Below are 19,882 nucleotides of genomic sequence, written 5' to 3'. Positions count from 1 at the left end.
GGAACTCATGGCAGCTATTTCCTATTGGCGATCTGCACGGGGCAGGAGTGTAGGAAGATCGCTTCTGCCCCGAAAGCCTGCTAGACCACCAGGTAAGGCCGGGATGCCGGAGGGAAGGCAGGAGGGAGGCAGGGGTGGGTCAGAGCCGGACCAGAAGATATTTGCGGTATTTCACCATTCGCGGTCTGGCTCTGCCCCTATCCCTCGCGAATCCGGAGGGAGAAGTTTAGATTTAGAATTATCTATTTTTTGTAATCGAACTGTGGTACAAAAAATCCTATGTAATACAAATAACGATGTTTGTCTCATAGATGCTGATGCTGTACAATTTCAACCTCCAAGTCCAAATTCGTGGCCAACGAGACACAGAAATATACTGTTTTATCTCGATGCTCCAAATATCTCTAAGACTACTTTTTGGCTTCTTATTTAAAAATTCAGAAATCAGTTTGTACCACTGGGCGGCCAGATGCCCTACTAGATCTATCTGGTAGCAAAGGATCTGCAAGCTGTAATACGTTTTTAAGTTTTTCCACCTATACTGTTGAGACTTTAGTATGCCAAATGATTGTTGCAGCCGTGAAAAATCAAGCAGTTTCTCATTAAATATAACATCATCCAATGTCTGAATACCTGCCTGCATCCAATTCTTCCAGGCAATCCCAGCACAGCCTACTTGAATCTTGGAGTTTAACCATAAGGACTGCAAGGTAGATTTCATTATAGGAGCATCTGTTAGTTTACCAATAAATTTAATTGTTTTCCATGTATCCAATAAAATTATGTTGGCCTTAGCATATCTAGGTAGTCTGATACTTAATACATGAGATAGTCACATAGGGGACATAATTTTCCATTCTAGATATAGCCAGTCTGGAAATGCTCCATGAGCTAGGGAGGATCCAATACATACCCTGATGCATTATATAGGCTTGATGAAATCTATAAAAATTGGGAAAATTTATCCCACCCTCCACAATTGGTTTTTGTAAAGATACTAGAGCAATTCTTGCATTTTTCCCAAACCAAATAAATTTTGTCAGAATACTATTTATTTTTTTATAAAAAGACCCCGGAAAAAAAAAAACCTGGCAACATACCCATTTGGTAACAAACCACAGGCAAAATCATCATCTTAACAGTTTGTACTCTCCCCCTTCAAGACAGATGTAATAGATTCCAATGCTCACACATTTCTGTGACTTTCTGCAATAAACCTATGAAGCTGTAATTTGTGGTACGTTACTACATGTTAAGCCTACTTTAGATAAGTATAAAAGTCGCCTTTTCCTGATCATGACGGGAATAGCTGTTCAACTGATCACACATAATTGGAAGAACCATGACAGGATTAATTACACTTTTTGGTAGGTAAATGTGTGTACCACATATAAGTATGAAAGAATGATGGCAGAACGTTTGGGGACTAGTTAGTCCTTTAATGATGTATGGAGTCCATTGACTACTTTTGTTGCATTACAGTAAGGGTCATGTTTCTTCCCTTTTCATTAGATTTCTTTACACATCCAGGGAGGGTGGGTGGGTGGGGGGAGGAAATGTACTTTGAGGAGTTAAATTATTTAATTATAATATTGAAATCACATCATATGTATCATTGTATTCATACTTAAGATGAGGATGGGAGTAAATGACTGTTTAATGTAATAATTGTATAGTTATTAGTACGTTCTATGCAGTATTTATGATTTACCAATTGTATTGCACTATCAAAGTTCGAAAATCAATAAAGATTTAAACAAAAAAAATATTGCATTGTCACAAACTACTCAAAACATAAAAAGCAACTATTAACTGAATGACATTGATGTAAAATATATGTGAATGACTAAAAAAAGTGTCTTTCTTGGTTTTACAAAAAAGCTGCAAGATCAAGCTCTTAATTTAACCCATTCAGAGCAACTGAATTAAATCTAAAGATCCATTTCTGTTCTTCTTGTGGTAAAATCTTGTTGATGTCACCACCTCGCCAATGATTATTTATATTCTATGCAGTACAAAAAAACACAAGTCATCAAATTTGTGGTTATACATTAACATAAATCCAACCAAGGGTTTATTAGTGGCATGTCTTTTGATAGCACTTCTGTGTTAAATAATATGTGTATTCAAAGCTCTCATAGTTTCAAGTTTATTTCAGTTTGATATACCACTTAAAACAATCCTAAGCGGTTTAAATACAAAAAATAATCTAAAACCTAGGGAGCTAACATGAACAATAATGATAACAAGGAAGATAACATAGGATACAAAAGGAAGATGGCAAGCATTACAGCACCTCATAAAATTAAAAAAATGAATGGTGAAGGGTAAAAACAAAGAGGAGGGTGAATAAGCTGAAATCAGAACTCATATTTTTACCCCATAGGCATCTTTAAAAAGAGAGGTTTTGAGGCTTACTTTAAATTTGGCCAAATTAGTTTCATGTCTCATATATGAAGGAAGGGTGCTATTACCGAGTTTTGTGGGTCGTATCGTAAAATATCTTACCAATATATTGTATTTATTTTAGTATATATATACCACTTAAAGCTTGTAGAATTACATTACATTACATTAGTGATTTCTATTCCGCCATTACCTTGCGGTTCAAGGTGGATTACAGAAGAGGATATCTGGACATGTCCAGCGGTGTTACAGAGTAGAGCGGGTTGCTTCAGAGGATTGAAATGTTTCATACGGTGTTAATTAGTCTTCAAGGATTTCTTGAATAGCAGGGTTTTTATTTCTTTTCTGAAAGTTTTGTGGTCTGGGATCGCGATTAGTAGATTGGAGAGTTGGTGGTTTAGTTTTCTTGCCTGTGTGGCTAGAAGGCCATCGTACAGTTTTTTCCGTTTGATGTCTCTGATTGAAGGGTATGTGAATGGTGTCTGGGTTCTCCTGCGTCTGGTTGTGGTAGTTTGGATTAGGCGGTTGTTCAATTAGGCTGGGCTGTCATCATTTATGGATTTAAATAATAAACAGTAGAATTTAAATAGTATTCTTGCTTGAATTGGGAGGCAGTATGAGTCAAGGTATGCCTCGGTGATGTGGTCATGTTTTCTCAGTGAATAAATTAGTCTCAGGGCTGTGTTTTGTACTGTTTGTAGTTGTTTTATCATTGTTGCAGGGCAGGGGAGATATAGGATGTTGCAGTAGTCAAGGAGACCTAGGACAAGGGACTGGACCATGAGCTGGAATTGTTTTCTGTCGAAGAATTTTCAAACTTGCCTTAGATTTCTCATGACTGCGAATAATTTCTGTATTGTTTTGTTCATTTGTGGTTGCATGGTGCAGCATCTGTCTACAGTCATTCCCAGAAGTTTTAGAGTGGGTTGAATGGGGTATGTGATTGAGTTTATTACTAGGTTTGTTATGGTTGGGGTTTTATTTTTTTTGAGAAGTATGAATTTTATTTTGTTTGGGTTCAGTTATAGTTTGTGATCTTTCATCCATGTTGCCACTGTTTCTAGAGTTCTGTGTAGTGTGTCTGTCATGGTGGGCATTAGCTGATCAAAAGGAAGGAGCATGGTGATGTTGTCTGCATAGCTATAGGAGGTTAAGCCTATTTTGTCTAGGCAGGGCCGAGGGATGCAATGTAGAGATTGAAGAGTGTTGGGGATAATGGCGATCCTTGGGGTACACCACAGGGTTTGAACCAATCTACCCCAGGGGCTTTCAGAGTGGGGCTCTGTCTGATCGCAGAATCCACCTCATCCTCCAACACCGGGGCGTTCAGAAGACCCAGCTGATGAGGTGTCACCTGAGGTAGAGCTAGGGTATCTACATATAATTAACCCGGTAAACCTGACTCTAATGGCAAAACATATAAGGTTGCATAATAATCCCGAAATACCTGACAGATCATTGCGAGTGGTGGACACCTGGAATGCTCTCCCAGAGGAGGTTATTATGGAATCCACAGTGCTAGGATTCAAAGGCAAATTAGATGCACATCTCCTTAACAGAGGTATAGAGGGATATGGGTGACTAAAACTACATCAGGTGTACACCTGACTAGGCCTCCGTGTGTGCGGTTCGCCGGACTCGATGGACCATGGGTCTGATACAGAGATGGCAGTGAAAAAAAAAAAAAAAAGAGATACAATGTTCTGTCTGCTCTCTCTATGAGAGAGAAGCTGGGCCAGTACGTGGCCACACTTATTCCCATACTCATAAAGTTTGTATTTATAATACGCCATTTTCTTAACCGTACACTTGTGAAGCTTCTCATTCAAGATAACCTGCATGACAAGTAAAGCCTGTCTATTCACTCCGAAAGGATAAAGCCCATACGTGGAACGAAGAGCCACTAGTTGCCGAGACAAATGTAAAATATCGCGATCCCTAACTTTGTGAGTCTGACTGACATAGCTAATAATGTGACTACGAAGACCGCTTTAGCAGCTTCCCAGTATAAAACTGGATCATCAGAATGTTTGCGATTGTGATGCTGATAATCCTTCCAACAAGCCACTAGTGAATCATAAAATTTTGGGTAAGTCCACCGTAAACTCTTACGAGCCTGAGCCAAGGGGACCCACTCCATCCTCACCTACACATGATCCGAAATTACGTACGGACCTATCTCTGCCTGCACAACTTGAGAGAATAGGGTCCGGGAGAGCAACAAGTAGTCAAATGGAATTGAGTCAAGTGCGCTCTGGACAAATGAGTAAAGTCCCAATCCAGAGGATGCAGGATCTGCCACACATCCACTAATTCCAAGAACTGACACAAGAGCCGGAAGCCCCTTAGCCTCCGGTGGAAGTCTGCCTGAGATTGGAGTTGATCTATCGAAGAATGTTTTCCAGGCCACATTAAAGTCACCCCCTAACAACATTGGTACCTGACTGTGAGGGGAAAGAACAGCATACAATCGTTGATAAAACTTTCAATCATAAGTATTAGGAGCATAAATACTGCCCAATAAGACTTGTTGACCCACCAGATGTACCATACATAAAACATACCTAACCTCCGGATCCACTGCCAGCGTAGTGATTTGGCCTGCCACCCTCTTCTGAACGAGGATCGCCACTCCACCCTTTTTCTCCAGTCCCGCCATGGCAAAACAAGTCCCTACCCATCCGTGCCGTAACTTAGCATGTGTCTCCTGGAGCATTGCAACATCAGTTTTAATCCATTGGAGGCCCTGTAAAGTTTTGGTATATTTCACAGGGGAATTGATATCCCCAACATTCCCTAACCATTGATATCCCCAACATTCCCTAACCATTGATATCCCAACATTCCCTAACCATTTATAATGAGAGGTTCTATTGCCAATTTTTGGGGGGAGGCCATGGCCCCTGACGCCTATGCCCAAATTAATTCACAAAATGAAATTTGTTCATGTGATTAAATGTTATAAAATATTATGAAATCTAAAAGTTGGACCATAGCTGAGAACTTTGGTAACACATCTGGCCCAGCATCATACAGCTAAGTGAGTTTCATTTTGCAAAACTTTGGACTGGTGCTATGATTGAAATCTTTATATTTTATTCATGAGTGAAAAAGTTTGGAATTTTCTGAGCAAAACTATAATTTATTTAATTCATTTTATACTGGGGTTTTTGTTTTTTTTTGTTATATTGAATAAGTGTCACATAGTAATAACAGCAGGCATGCATCAGTTTAACCACTGTGTTACCCCTTACTTACAGATGAGTCAAAGATCTTAGCCCCTGAAATGCATTTCTAGAGATAGACTTGATCTTGTTGTTTTCAATAAATCTGCAAATGTCAAATTTGAAAAGAGTTTTAGTAAAATGATCTTACACTGCCTCCTAGTCAAACTCTTCCTAATGCGAAAGGCACCTTGATTCCATACTCTCTGCTACCATGCTGGACACTCAGGTACAATAGCCTCCAGGGCACCACACTTAACTACCAGCAATCGGAATTCTCCCTATACTAAATCTCATGGGTCTAAACTCACTTTCACTAGTAAAGCCCCCAGGACAATAACATCATAAATCCTACAGTCACTTACCAAACTCAGCCCAACCCAGTACAATAATGTCATGAGGATAAATATTCAGCTAGGGTGAGGAACATTTTGCTGACCACCACTGGAATTATTCCTGGTTATTCAATGCTGGGCCATATCCATGCTTAAGTATGGAATATCTGGTTTAAGTGGCACCAGCTAGCAAACACATAGCTAGTTAAGTCGATATTCAGAACTTAACCGGCCATGGATTGCAGCATAATGATAGGACTGTGTTTTACTGTATGTGGTTCCATTTATATGATTACCCTGGCTAGTTAATCATTGAATATTGGCACTTTACCAGCCAAGTGCTGACTCCATCCCCAGAATGCCCCCAAAATAGCCAGTTTTCACTTAAGCTTTAATCACTAATTTTCTGGTTAAATGCTGTTGAAAATTAGAAAATAGCCTTTACCAAGCAATTTAATTGGTCAGCAGCTGTTTCTAGCCAGTTAAATCATTTTGAATAGCGACCAGTTGGTTCCTACACCCATTCTCACTATGCTGAGCTCTCCCTAGCCCCAAAGCCTGCTGAGTCCCTCTATCACTGAACCAAATGGAGTCCTCATTTTAGTACTGCTACACAAATGTGATGCAAAAGCTAAAAAGAAATACAGATATTAAAATTGCTTTTTATAATAAAAAAAGACAGTAAAATCTTTAATATTGCACAGAGCCTCACTTACAGATACTCCAGTTTATAAAGCCCCACAAAGGCGTTGTCCACAACTGCATCAAACGAGTTGGAGTTAAATAATCTGTTGAAAGAAATATGACACATGAAGAGCACCCAGCAATGGACAGACAAGCGACTGACCACAGACTAAGAGGAGGGGAGAATGACTCAATTAGACATCATCGTCTTTACTCATCTATTACTCTATTCTACAATAAGGGTATAAGCTATGTTTAATAACTTCTCAAGGAGAGAGAAGCACTCTTAAGTGATTGTAAACGTTAATTTCTTTTGTAGACCTTTATCTAAAAAATCTTTTCCAAGTCTAGCACATTTTAGGAGCATTGAAACTTCTGTCTCCTTTTGAAATGAAGGCTATCTCTCGGGATATGTCCCTAGGTTTCACTGGGAATTTTTTCTCGACGTTGTGTTTTTTGAGGGGTGTGTATCCGAAAATGCTTGTGTTGTTGTGTTCAGGGAATGTTAGTTTTATTTGGATTGAGGCATTATGTCATCTTGGAAGCAATGTTAAGTGTGTGCATTCTTTCAGAAGAGTGAATACTGTTGAAAGCACAGGAAAAAAAAACCATAATTTCATGGGGTTTTTTTCTGCTAGTTTTCATTTGACAACAATTGGAAATGTCATTTCATACAAATGCACATCCCTAGTGTTTTTCCCTGAGTTAGACAATTTTCAAAACTATGCCTAGTAGGTGAAAAGTTCAAGGATTTTGTTATCAGTTCTCAAAGAGATTGTGTCAGCATGCTTTCCTTTTGAAAACTGCACAAAGAAAACAAACCATCTGGGATTTAGAACTGCTTTTTCTGTGTCCTTTTTGGTATCCAGGAAATACCTCCATGACAATGTAGATATGAGGCAATGAGATGAAATTTGATATACTGCCATTCTGCATTAACGTAGTTTACAAGTTATACAGAATATATAACGTGACCATTTATTTTTTCCCTCAAAACGGGACATCTACTAATTTTCAGTCCCACCACCAATCCCAGCATAGCCCCACCCCAATCCCACCCAAACTCCGCCCCTGGTACACCCTCATAATAATAATACTAATTGTAATGCAATTTCTTCCATCCATTTTTATATAATCTTATTAATATAATGTAATCTTATTAATACATAATATTAACCACAAAATTAAAAAAACACAAAGCACACTGTACACAGAGAAAATGTTAATTATCATTTATATTTTGGGTTTTTTCAAAGATGTCAAGGCAGATGGCTTTAAAATATGCAATGTACCTCAGTAACAACTACAGAAAACCAGAAAAAAATAGTGCAAAATATAGACAGCAGATATAAATTCTCAAAATTGACACATTTTGATAACTAAATTGAAAATAAAATCATTTTCCTACCTTTGTTGTCTAGTGATTTCATGACTTCCTTCTGACTGTGCATCCTTTCTTTCTTTCTTTCTGTCTTTCTCTCTTCCTGCCATTTCTTTCTCACCCTCTCTCTCTCCATCTCCCTCTCTCTCAGTCTCTCTCTTCCCCTCTCTCTCTCTTTCCCTCTCCATCTCTCTTCCCCTCTCTCTCTCTACCTCTCTCTCTCTCGCTCCCTCTCCATCTCTCTTCCCCTCTCTCTCTCCCTCCCCCTCCCCTCCCCAAGCATAACACACATAACATGGCAGCTGCCGCACAGGAATGCCTGACTTGCTCTTTGCCCTTTTTCTCTGTCTCTCTGGGTTGTGTGACATCACCAAAACATCACAGAAAATTCCCATACACCCTGAAAGTCCATTGAACAACCAAGTGCTTCCTCCTGCTGCTGGGATCCAGTCAGACTAGGAAGTAGGAATCAACATCCACCCAGACTGGACAGAGAGGGGGCGGAGCCATCAAGCTGCGGCAGGAAAGAGTGGCTTAAAGATCTGCTATGGACAGGGACTGGCCCTGGCCCTCTTTGGCATTGGCAGTACAAATGCTCAGAAGCAAGCAGAAGTGCTCCAGCAACCAGCATTGTGAACTGTCCTAGACAATTGCAGCTGGCAGAGGACAGAAGTGCAAAAAGGAGCTTGAACACTGTTCACTTCCCAAGCTGCCGCCACCTTTGCTGCAGCAACAGGCCAGGTGCATGCAGCGACTGCACAAGCCTTTCCCCCTACCCCCATGTCAATTCTGACGTTGGAGAGGATGGCCTGGAACTTCCTTTCCGATGTCAGAATTGACATCGGGGGGGGGGGAGGTTTGTGCAGTCCTGCTGCATGCATCTGATCTATTACTGTGTCAGCGAAGCAGGGAGAAGTGTTACCTTTAGATCAGTGTTCTTCAACCTTTTTACACCTGTGGACTGGTGAAAATAAAATAATTATTTTATAGACCGGCAGTTGAAGAACACTGCTTTAGAGGGCAGAGTTAACTCCCCAGTACACATTCCCATTGGGGATATGATACATTGACACTGGCAGTCTTCAGTTACAATTTCTGGGTCAGAATGCCTGGTCCCCAAATTAGTAGAGCACAGGTCTGGGTGTGTGTATTTGTGGTCATTCCATGGCAGTTATGCCTAGATGACCACAAGCAGGGGTCTTGGTTGTAAGTGTTCTAAAAGGAGCCAAGTTATGTGACTTCTGGTCCGGGTCAATCACTTCAATGACCCTAGTGAAAAAGAGAGAAGTTCCAGTTCAAACAAATTACATTTGAGTGCCTCACGTCCTGCTTACCACTTTCTCACTGATCTTATTGGATGTGAGCTCAGCTAAAGACCAGCGATCTGAAAGAAGCTCTAATGGGGAAGTGGGGGGAGCAAAGGGTGAGATTTAGTGTGCGTCTGCAGGTTGTACTCCCATACAGCTATTGACAACGGAAACAGTGCATAGAAGGTCTGTACAAAGAAAAATTAAAAAAAATGAAACAGTGAGAGCTCAGAAGCATCTTAAGGCTAGGTGTGAAGAACAATCGAGGTTCAAATATCTTTCTGGAGGCTCGTTGGGTGGAAAAAGCAAAGTGTGACCCTATTTGCTGTCATTTGTGGTGTTCTTGGGCAATTGCAGCCCTCCCAGGGAAAAGTGCAGGCCGACTTCATGCTCCAGCATGCAATGTGCAAAACTCAGATCCCAGGCCACGTTGCCCAACGCTGCCAGAAGAGGGGAACAGGCGGGTTTGCAAGAGCAGAGCCAGTACCGGGAAGCAATTCACTTCAGCAGCCTTGGGGCTTTTGCTGAGTCACGGCCCGCCTCTGATGATGCAACTTCCTCTTTCCTCAGAGGCAGGCGTGACCCATCAAAGGACCCAAGGCTGGCTAAGTGAATCTCTGCGCTGACGACAATGAGAGTTGCTGGGAGGGGAAGGGAGGAGAGGAGGGTGGAAGGGAGAACAGGAGGGACGGAGAGTTGTTATAATGGCTGAAAAATTACAGCTATTTTTGGTGAAGGTATACACATTAAGTATATAGGCACTTATATAGTGCAGCAATAGTAGGTGCAATGTAGCAATGTAAGGTTCAGTGCAATGTAGCACTGGAAGCAATGCAATGTGTGCAATGTAGCAATGGAAGGTTCAGTGACTTGCCTAGAATCACAGGGGAGCTGTAGGAGAACTGAACCTAGTTCCTCAGGTTCCCAGGGCACTGCACTAATAATTAGGTTACCCCTCCATTTCAAATTATGCATATTAATAGGAACAGAGCACACACCTCTACCTACATACAAGGTAGGCAGTTTTTAGAAAGCCCTTTTTCCTGGATGCAATGCCCTTTACATTGGTAGATGGCTTTAAAAATTTGTCTTTCCTGTGAACAAGGACCAAGCATCTCATCTCTTTATAGTCACACCTCCTCCACTTTCAGAAAATCTACACAGGTGTGTACATGACATCCACATCAGGAACTGAGATCTTCTGAACTGAAGGGGCTCTATGTAATTGCATCCTGATCCGGACTTCATTATAATTGTAGCAAGCAGTGTAGCAAGGACTGAATGCACTCTGAGTGGAAAAAGTAAGATGGTCCTCTTTAACATCATGTTTCCTAATGTAATAGGGGCTAGGGTACCCTTCAGAGCTCTAGTCAGGGAGTTGGGAGGGGGAAGGGGGAACTGAGGAGTATCTGAGGTAGAATGTGAGTGTGTAGGTGTAAATATTGGGTGCTGCCCCAGCGAGAACCCAGCCATTGGCCGCAAGGGGCGGAAGTTGGGCAGGCATGGGAAAAGGGCTCCGTCAGCCTGATGCCCCTTGCATTGTAGAGCAACACTATTTAAGGTGATGCGCCTAGCGGCACAGCACCACTTGGTGCGCCGCCTAAGATATAAGCCACAGGCGTGCTCCTTTGCTCAGTGACTGAGCACAGTGAGGCTTCTCAAAGAGCAGGGGCCCAGACAAACATGCCAACAAAGCCCTTCCTCCAGTTAATCATCACAATGCTACTGCACATCACCGCACCCTGAAAGTCCATTGAACAACCAGGTGCTTCCTCCTGCTGCTGGGAATCCAGTCAGACTAGGAAGTAGGAATCAACATCTACCCAGACTTACAAAAAGCTTTTCAAAGCAACGCTATTTGACACCAACACAGATCATGCTACCACAGGTCCAAAGCTTCACCAGCAAAAAGGCTACCCTGCAACACCCATTCCACTGTACTCTAATCTAATTTTCTCATCTATCCCATAATTCATGATGAAATTCACTTTCACTCAAATCCTACCAGTGCTATGCCTCACCAACCTAATAGCAATTCATAACACATCTCCCACAAGCTGCACCATCTCAACAAAGGTATAGACAACAAAGGAATAGACCCCAAAACCCTTCTGCTACACCTGAGGAATGCTATGGATCTCATCAAAATCCCATCCCCATACTCTGGAACAAACACCATACCAACAATAGACAGAGAAAACAGCTCCCCTTCAAAACATACAACAATCTAAAGCCTATTGAACACATAAAAAACTCCAAGAATGAGAAACTCCTCACTCTATCCTCTGCATGTACGCTAACGTGAGATCAGAAGTAAATAAAATATTCCTCCTAAATGAGCTAATTGCAACAAATGACCTAGCGCTGTCATTCATTACAGAAACGTTGTTAAAAGAACCAACTAGTCCAGAGCTTCCCCACCTCTGCCCACAAGGATACAACATACTTCAGTTCCCTAGGAAACACAGGAGAGGAGGAGGCCTAGCAATAATATACAAAAACTCATATACCATTACAGAGACTGATTTTGCCAATCATCCAGATCTGGAATACATATCATGTAAACTAGAGGATAAGCCCAACTGAATAACATAGGAATCCTTCTGCTCTACAGACTCCCAAACTCCCAATCAAACAAAATCACCAAATTGATAGAAATAATATAAAGCTTAGCCTGCCATTACACCAAACTACTCATTCTCGGAGATGTCAGCTTACTCTTGAATCAACCACCAACAAAGATGTCACCAAACTCATAACACTACTCAGAAACTGCCTAATCACAATCATGCCCTTCGGCCCCATACATGAAAAAGGTCACACTCTTGACTTACTCGCATCTACCTCCTCTTACCTTACTACTGACATCAAGCGGATGACATTCTCCTCATTCCTATAACCAACAACCTAACGGACATTACCAAAATAACCTCAGATAACATTGAAAGACTTCAAACCTGGGCAACATCCTCGAAAACCAAAGTTCTCTACTTTCATGCCTTCCAACAAGCAGCTCCGACAAGCATCACCCTCCATTCTGGCAACACCCTCACAGTAGACAAAACCTCCAAAATCCTAGGCTGTATCCTGGACTCACTATCTATGGAACCACAAATTTCTCACCTCTGGAAGAAAACCTTCGCCATGAGACAACTAAGTATCATCAGACCATACTTTCATCAACACAATTTTGCCCTAATTGTGCAGATGGTGATCCTGCCTCAGCTGGATTACTATAATTCTGCCTACATGGGAATCAACGCCACCCTTGTCCATAAAATGCAGCTCATTCAAAACACTGTTATAAAGACTCATACTCAAACTGAAAAGATATGACTCAGTCTCCACCTACCTCAAGCAACTCCACTGACTACCCATCCCATCTCGAATAAAATTCAAAACATCCTGTATTACATACTCTACAGGAACTTGGCTGCACCACTTATCAACCTATTCTCCACAGCATGGTCCACCTCACGTAGAAATCTTAACATGATGCAGTTAAACCTCCCAATGACAAAAAAATCTCAAGTATAAATGAATATTCCACTCCATGCTCACCTTCTTGGGAGTAAAAACTTGGAATGATCTCACAGTAGCTATCAGAACTGAACCTAACTAAGCAGCATTTTGGAAGAAACAGAAAACCCTTCTTTTTGATTCCTGAACTATACATAAAACTAAGTCCTACTGCATCTACTACAATCCCCTCCTCCCCATTATTCAAAAACTTAAACTACTATGTATAGGTTCTGTCCTATTCTCAATATCTCGCTAATTTCCTCCTCTCCCCCTTCTTGATCCTCTGGTGTTCTATGTATTTCCCCTTCTCTTTGTAAGTCGCCTTGAGCCTATATAGGTATTGTGCGATGCACAAATAACAGATTAGATTAGATACTAGAGGTAGGAGTATGTAGGAGGCAATGGTTTTGATGTGTTAGACAGTGGGGTACATGTGGGGTGTGTGAGGGTACTTGATAAAGGCTTACTGCCTACCACTCAGTCACTAAATCACATATACAATAATTCTGCTAACATTTAAGACAAAATTTTTTCATTCCCCAGGGTTCCTGAATAGATTGATAAGAACATAAGAATTGCCACTGCTGGGTCAGACCAGTGGTCCATTGTGCTCAGCAGTCCGCTCACACGGCAGCCCTTAGGTCAAAGACCAGTGCCCTAACTGAAACTAGCCTTACCTGTGTACGCTCTGGTTCATGAGGAACTTGTCTAACTTTGTCTTGAATCCCTGGAGGGTGTTTTCCCCTATAACAGCTTCCGGAAGAGCATTCCAGTTTTCTACCACTCTCTGGGTGAAGAAGAACTTCCTTACATTTGTACGGAATCTATCCCCTTTTAACTTTAGAGAGTGCCCTCTCGTTCTTTCTACCTTAGAGAGGGTGAACAACCTGTCTTTATCTACTAAGTGAGGAAGAATAGGAAATAAGAACTCTCTAAAATTGAAAAGGGATAGATTCCGTACGAATGTAAGGAAGTTCTTCACCCAGAGAATGGTAGAAAACTGGAATGCTCTTCCAGAGTCTGTCATAGGGGAAAACATCCTCCAGGGATTCAAGACAAAGTTAGACAGTTCCTGCTGAACCAGAACGTACGCAGGTAGGGCTAGTCTCAGTTAGGGTGCTGGTCTTTGACCAGAGAGGACTGCTCGTCACAATGGACCACTAGTCTGACCCAGCAGCGGCAATTCTTATGTTCTTATGAGAATGAAGGTGAAGACCTCTATGAGACCCCAAAAGTTATATTTTTAAGAAACATTGTGCTTATGAATTCAAGCTTCTGAACAATCATATCTCTTCCTGTCAGCAAGAAACAAGAAGGCTATGTAAGAGGTTCAACTTTGATCCAGTCGCTAGAAGATATTTGCTGACTGTAACAGCCTTGGTTATTTCAGGACTGTCCAAGAAGACGACAAACCAAAATAAAATATCCTGCCAAAAGTTATCTGAATTGCTAACGAAGGACAATGAAGCTCAGGAAGGAGGGGGCATACTCTCAGAAATTATTAAACTTAGTATTACGAATGCGTCAGGGAAATAGAGAAAGGTCAGATTTGACAATGGGTGGTATCATGCTTCAATATGGCTCCAAGATAAGTATGCAGACTATACAATCAATAGATGTGTCAACCCAATAGAAAGTGAGTATGTAATCTGTAACTAGGTGATACTTTAGGCTACTGAACTAAAGTATTTAAGTAGCATATCAGCTGCCTTAGACTTTAGGATGGATTCATGACAGGAGATGGCCATTATGTATGTTATCGATTGGCTCAATGTGCTGTACTTTGTTTTCATGAAAGCTGACTTTTGTCTATTGCTAATAAACTTATATTATATACAGCAATTGGGTTGTTGCAAGGTCAATTTGTGAAAAGGTTAGCATCAATCTTCTCATAAGTCTATTCCCTTCATTATCTTGAATGTTTCGATCATGTCCCCTCTCAGTCTCCTCATTTCAAGGAAGAATAGAAACAGTTTCTCTAATCTCTTACTGTACGGCAACTCCTCCAGCCCCTTAACCATTTTAGTCACTCTTCTATGGACACTTTTGAGTAGTACTGTGTCCTTCTTCATGTACGGCGATCAGTGCTGGACGCAGTATTCCAGGTGAGGGCGTACCATGGCCCGGTACAGCGGCATGATAACCTTCTCCAATCTGTTCATGATCCCCCTTCTTAATCATTCCTAGCAATCTGTTCACCCTTTTCGCTGCAACCGCACATTGCGCGGATGGCTTCATTGACTTGTCGACTAGTACTCCCAAGTCTCTTTCCTAGGGGGGGGTCTCTCCAAGTACTGCACCAGACATCCTGTATCCCTTATAGTTTAACAAGAGCATTAAGATCAAACTCTCAAAATCTACTAGCTACCCCTTCCCTACATCATCTTTTCTATGATACTACACAAAAAGCAATCTTTTCAGTTAAAGAACCCACTCTCTGGAACTCATTACCAACCTCTCTCCGTGAGGAGTCATCTTTAGATAAATTCAAATCCAGCCTAAAAAGTTTTCTATTCAGAGACGCCTTCAATCTGTAAACACTTTATTCTCCCTCCATGCAGAAAGAAGATTACTCCCCTTCCCTATTGTACTTTCCCTTCATTGTTTATCTTTTCTATCACACATTGTATTTCTCCCCTAGATACCTATGTTTAACCCTGTTTCATTTTGTCAGTCATATAGTCTGTGATTTCCCCATAAATCTTGGATTTTATATTTTTTTGTAAGTTGCTTTCATTATGATAAAGCGAGATATCAAATTTTTAATAAACTTGGAAACTAAGATGGCAGGGATGTTGCATAGAGGAAGGCATGTTTCAGACAGCTTATTTATGTGTATAAACACTTTAAAAGAGGTTTTGGAAATCATACCTCTCCATATTTGGAACAGGAATATTTGGAACAGGAACCTTATTAGAGTTACCAGACATCTGGGAAAACTCAGTCATGTCCTCTTTTTAGAGGACTGTCTGGGTGCCCAGATGGACTTTTCAAAACCTGGTGGTTTGTCTAAGTTTGGAAGCCCCAACCTCCTGGCCTTGTCTGGAGGGCCTCTGAGCATATGTGTAGGGCTGGATTAATGGGTAGGCCCAGTAGGCATGTGCCTAGGGCCCGAAATGGTCAGGAGGGGCCTGACGCCGGAACCACCCTTCCTATTTTGCTGCTGCTGCTTTTCTTAACTAGCAGCAGCGGCAGCAAACCTTTAAATCAGAAGTGTCCAACCTTGCAGGCCCAGCTTGTGCTCCCTTCTCTTTTCATTCCTTCCTTCTGTGCCTCCCTCCGGTGAGTGCTTTGTTTCTGGCAGGCTCCCTTGCTGCCTGTTCAAAGCTGCATGCATTGGCTCCTCTCACGATCCGCGGCTGCGTCCGAAGCCTTCTCTCTGATGTCATGTCATCAGAGGGAACACTTCTGACACAGCCACGGATCACGTGAGGAGCTGACACCCGTGGCTTTGAATAGGCAGCAAGTGAGCCGGCCAGAAATGAAAAACTTGCCAGATGGAGGCACAAAAGAAATGCTGCTGCTTTACATGAAGGGGGGAGGGGGAGAAAAATGCTGCTGCTGCTGCATGGGGGGGATGCTGCTGCTGCGCAGGGAAGGGGGATGGGAAGGGGGATGGGGAGAAATGCTGCAGCTGTACGGGGAAGGGGGGAGAAATGCTGCTGATGTGGCACAGGGGAGGGGGAGAAGTGCTGCAGCTGCACAGGGAAGGTGGAAGGGGGGAGAAATGCTGCTGCACAGGGAAGGGGGAAGAGAAATGCTGCTGCTGCACCCAATTAGGGAGAGAGAGGAGGGAGAGGAAGGAGAGATGTCAAGTCCGAGGGAGGGAAAGGAAAGAAGGAAAGGAGAAACCAGACCATGGAGGGGGAGGGGGGAGATGCCAGGGCATGGGGGCAGGGAAGGAGACAGATGACAGACCAGGGGAAAGGAAGGTAGGAGGGAGGGAGAGAAAGGAAGGAAAGGAGATGCCAGATAATGGAGGGGGAGGGGGAGTTGGAAGGAGAGAAGAGAGATGCCAGGGCATGGGGTGTGGGAAGGGAAACTAAAAAGACAAATGCCAGACCAGAGGGAGAGAAAGGAGAGGAGGTGCCAGAGCATGGAGAGAAAGAGATGCCAGGGCATGGGAGGAGGGGAGGGAAGGGAAGGAGATAGAGATGCCAGACCATGGGGTGGAGTGGGAAGTAACATAGTAACATAGTAGATGACGGCAGATAAAGATCCAAATGGTCCATCCAGTCTGCCCAACCTGATTAATTTTAAATTTTTTAAATTTTTTCTTCTTAACTATTTCTGGGCAAGAATCCAAAGTTCTACCCGGTACTGTGCTTGGGTTCCAACTGCCAAAATCTCCATTAAAACCGACTCCATCCCATCCAAACCCTTCCAGCCATTGAAGCCCTCTCCAGCCCTTCTTCCCTCAAACGGCTATATACAGACACAGACTGTGCAAGTCTGCCCAGTACTGGCCTTAGTTCAATATTTAATATTATTTTCTGATTCTAGATCCTCTGTGTTCATTCCACGCTTCTTTGAACTCAGTCACCGTTTTCCTCTCCACCACCTCTCTCAGGAGCTCATTCCAGGCATCCATCACCCTCTCCGTAAAGTAGAATTTCCTAACATTGCTCTTGAATCTACCACCCCTCAACATCAAATTATGTCCTCTGGTTTTACCATTTTCCTTTCTCTGGAAATGATTTTGTTCTACGTTGATACCCTTCATGTATTTGAACGTCTGAATCAGGGGTGCCCACACTTTTAGGGCTTGCGAGCTACTTTTAAAATGACCAACTCAAAATGATCTACCAACAATAAAATTTTAAAAAAACACAACGCACACTGTACTCATAGAATTGTTAATTATCATTCCTATTCCGGGGTTTTTTCAAAGAGGTCAAAGCAGATGACTCTATGCACTGTCACCTCAGTAACAACCATACAAAAATAGACAAATACCCACCCCCTCCCTTTTTACTAAACCACGATAGCAGTTTTTAGCGCAGGGAGCTGCGCTGAATGTCCAGCGCTGCTCTCGACGCTCATAGGCTACCTGCGCTAAAAACCTCTATTGCGGTTTAGTAAAAGGGGACCATATTGTAAAATATAGACAGCAGATATAAATTCAGACACATTTTGATCACTAAATTTAAAATAAAATCATTTTTCCTACCTTGTCTGGTGATTTCATGAGTCTCTGGTTGCACTTTCTTCTTCTGACTGTGCATCCAATCTTTCTTCCCTTCTTTTAGCCTGTATGCTTCCTCTCCTCCTGACCTCATCCCCCCCCAACGTTTTCTTCTTCTCTCCCTGCCCTCTCTTTCTTTCTCTCTTCATGCCCCCTTTCTTTTTTTCTGTTTCTCTTCTTTCCTTCTGTCTCCCTGCCTTACCAGTTTCGTTGCTCTCCTTTGGACTCTCTCAAGTACTGCCATGTCCTTCTTGAGGTACGGCGACCAATATTGAACGCAGTATTCCAGATGTGGACGCACCATTGCTCGATACAATGGCATGATGACTTCCCGCATCCTGGTTGTTATGCCCCTCTTTATGATGCCCAGCATCCTGTTGGCTTTTTTCGAGGCTGCTGCGCACTGTGCAGATGGCTTCAGTGATGCATCCACCAGCACACCCAAGTCTCTCTCAAGACTGCTGTCTCCCAACAATGCCCCCCCCAATTTGTAATTGAACAACGGGTTCTTTTTCCCTATATGCATGACCTCTGCGATCGACTGGGGTCTCCTGAGCGAGCGACCTGTCGATCGCGATCGACGTGTTGGGCACCCCTGGTCTGAATCATATCTCCCCTGTCCCTCCTTTCTTCTAGGGTATACATATTCAGGGCTTCCAGTCTCTCCTCATACGTGTTCTGGTGCAAGCCTCCTATCATTTTCATTGCCCTCCTCTGGACCACTTCAAGTCTTCTTATGTCCTTTGCCAGATACGTTCTCCAAAACTGAACACAATACTCCAAGTGGGGCCTTACCAATGGGCATCAACACCTTCTTCCTTCTACTGGCTACGCCTCTCTTTATACAGCCCGGCATCCTTCTGGCAGCAGCCACTGCCTTGTCACACTGTTTTTTCACCTTTAGATCTTCAGACACTATCACCCCAAGGTCCCTCTCCCCTCCCAGCATTTACAACAAGAGCCTACCTAAGAAAAGGTATCACCTTAAGCATTGTGGCAGGCACTAAAACATATTGAACTCTAAAACATCAATACACATAAGGGAAAACTAAACACGCCATGGTCAAGCCACAATCAATTCCTCTGACCTTTCCTCTACCAACCATCTTTTGCTAATCTCTTAGATCCTTTCCCTGTATCCCTATAATTTCGAACTGTAAGTCACCTTGAGTCTGTTTAGACACTGCAATTCAGAAATGCCAGATTAGATTAGATTAAATTTACAGGCTTGAATCACATTTCTTAGCTGTGTTTTCCAAGCTGAACAGCTCTCACCAGTTGAACTTTTCTTCAGAAGGATGCCGTTCAATACTAGGGATGTGCATTCATTTTGAAATGAAATGAAAATCTCAGGCAAACAGGCTTGTTTCATTTTGCTTCATTTGAAAACAAATAAAAAATGCTTCTAATGAAATTCAGGGAGATTTTTATTTCATTTTTGTCACAAATTGTTTGCAAATAACAAATGCTAAAAATGAAACAAACAAAACAAATCTCAACAAAGCAACATTCTTACTCCCTATTCTCACCCTGAAATGACAAGGGATAAAATGAAATGCAGCTGGTGTGCACAGCCCCATTCTGTACTCTGTTCTATTATACGGTAATAACTGTCCCTATCAGCCATGTTCCTCTTACAGTACCAATAGTTTATATATTTTAAAAATTATTTTGGTCCTCACAGAAGCTCCAGAGATGGTGTATGCAGAAAACTCCCTTCAAGGATTCTGCTAAATCCAGATCTTACAAAGGACCTAGAACAGAAGAAGGCAGAAAAAGAAGAAACAGTGAAATTTTTTTTTGTAGTGGAACTTCAGGTAATCTTCTCCTATTGGTAC

General features: G+C 42.2%; 1 protein-coding gene across 3 annotated transcripts in view; it reads right to left on the bottom strand.

Moving 5' to 3' along the window:
• LGI4 (leucine rich repeat LGI family member 4) overlaps positions 1-19,882 on the bottom strand; it is a 74,549-nt gene that overhangs the window by 28,596 nt on the left and 26,071 nt on the right. For all 3 annotated transcript variants that reach the window (XM_033962556.1, XM_033962557.1, XM_033962558.1), the window contains exons 3-5: positions 19,727-19,798; positions 6,682-6,753; positions 5,665-5,736 (exon numbers count right to left, since the gene is read on the bottom strand). In XM_033962556.1, coding sequence (XP_033818447.1) covers positions 5,665-5,736; positions 6,682-6,753; positions 19,727-19,798 — 216 coding nt within the window. The remainder of the gene's footprint in view (positions 1-5,664; positions 5,737-6,681; positions 6,754-19,726; positions 19,799-19,882) is intronic.

This window comes from Geotrypetes seraphini, chromosome 11 (assembly GCF_902459505.1).
Source record: "Geotrypetes seraphini chromosome 11, aGeoSer1.1, whole genome shotgun sequence".
NCBI lineage: Eukaryota > Metazoa > Chordata > Amphibia > Gymnophiona > Dermophiidae > Geotrypetes > Geotrypetes seraphini.
This window is presented reverse-complemented; position numbering and strand designations above follow the sequence as displayed.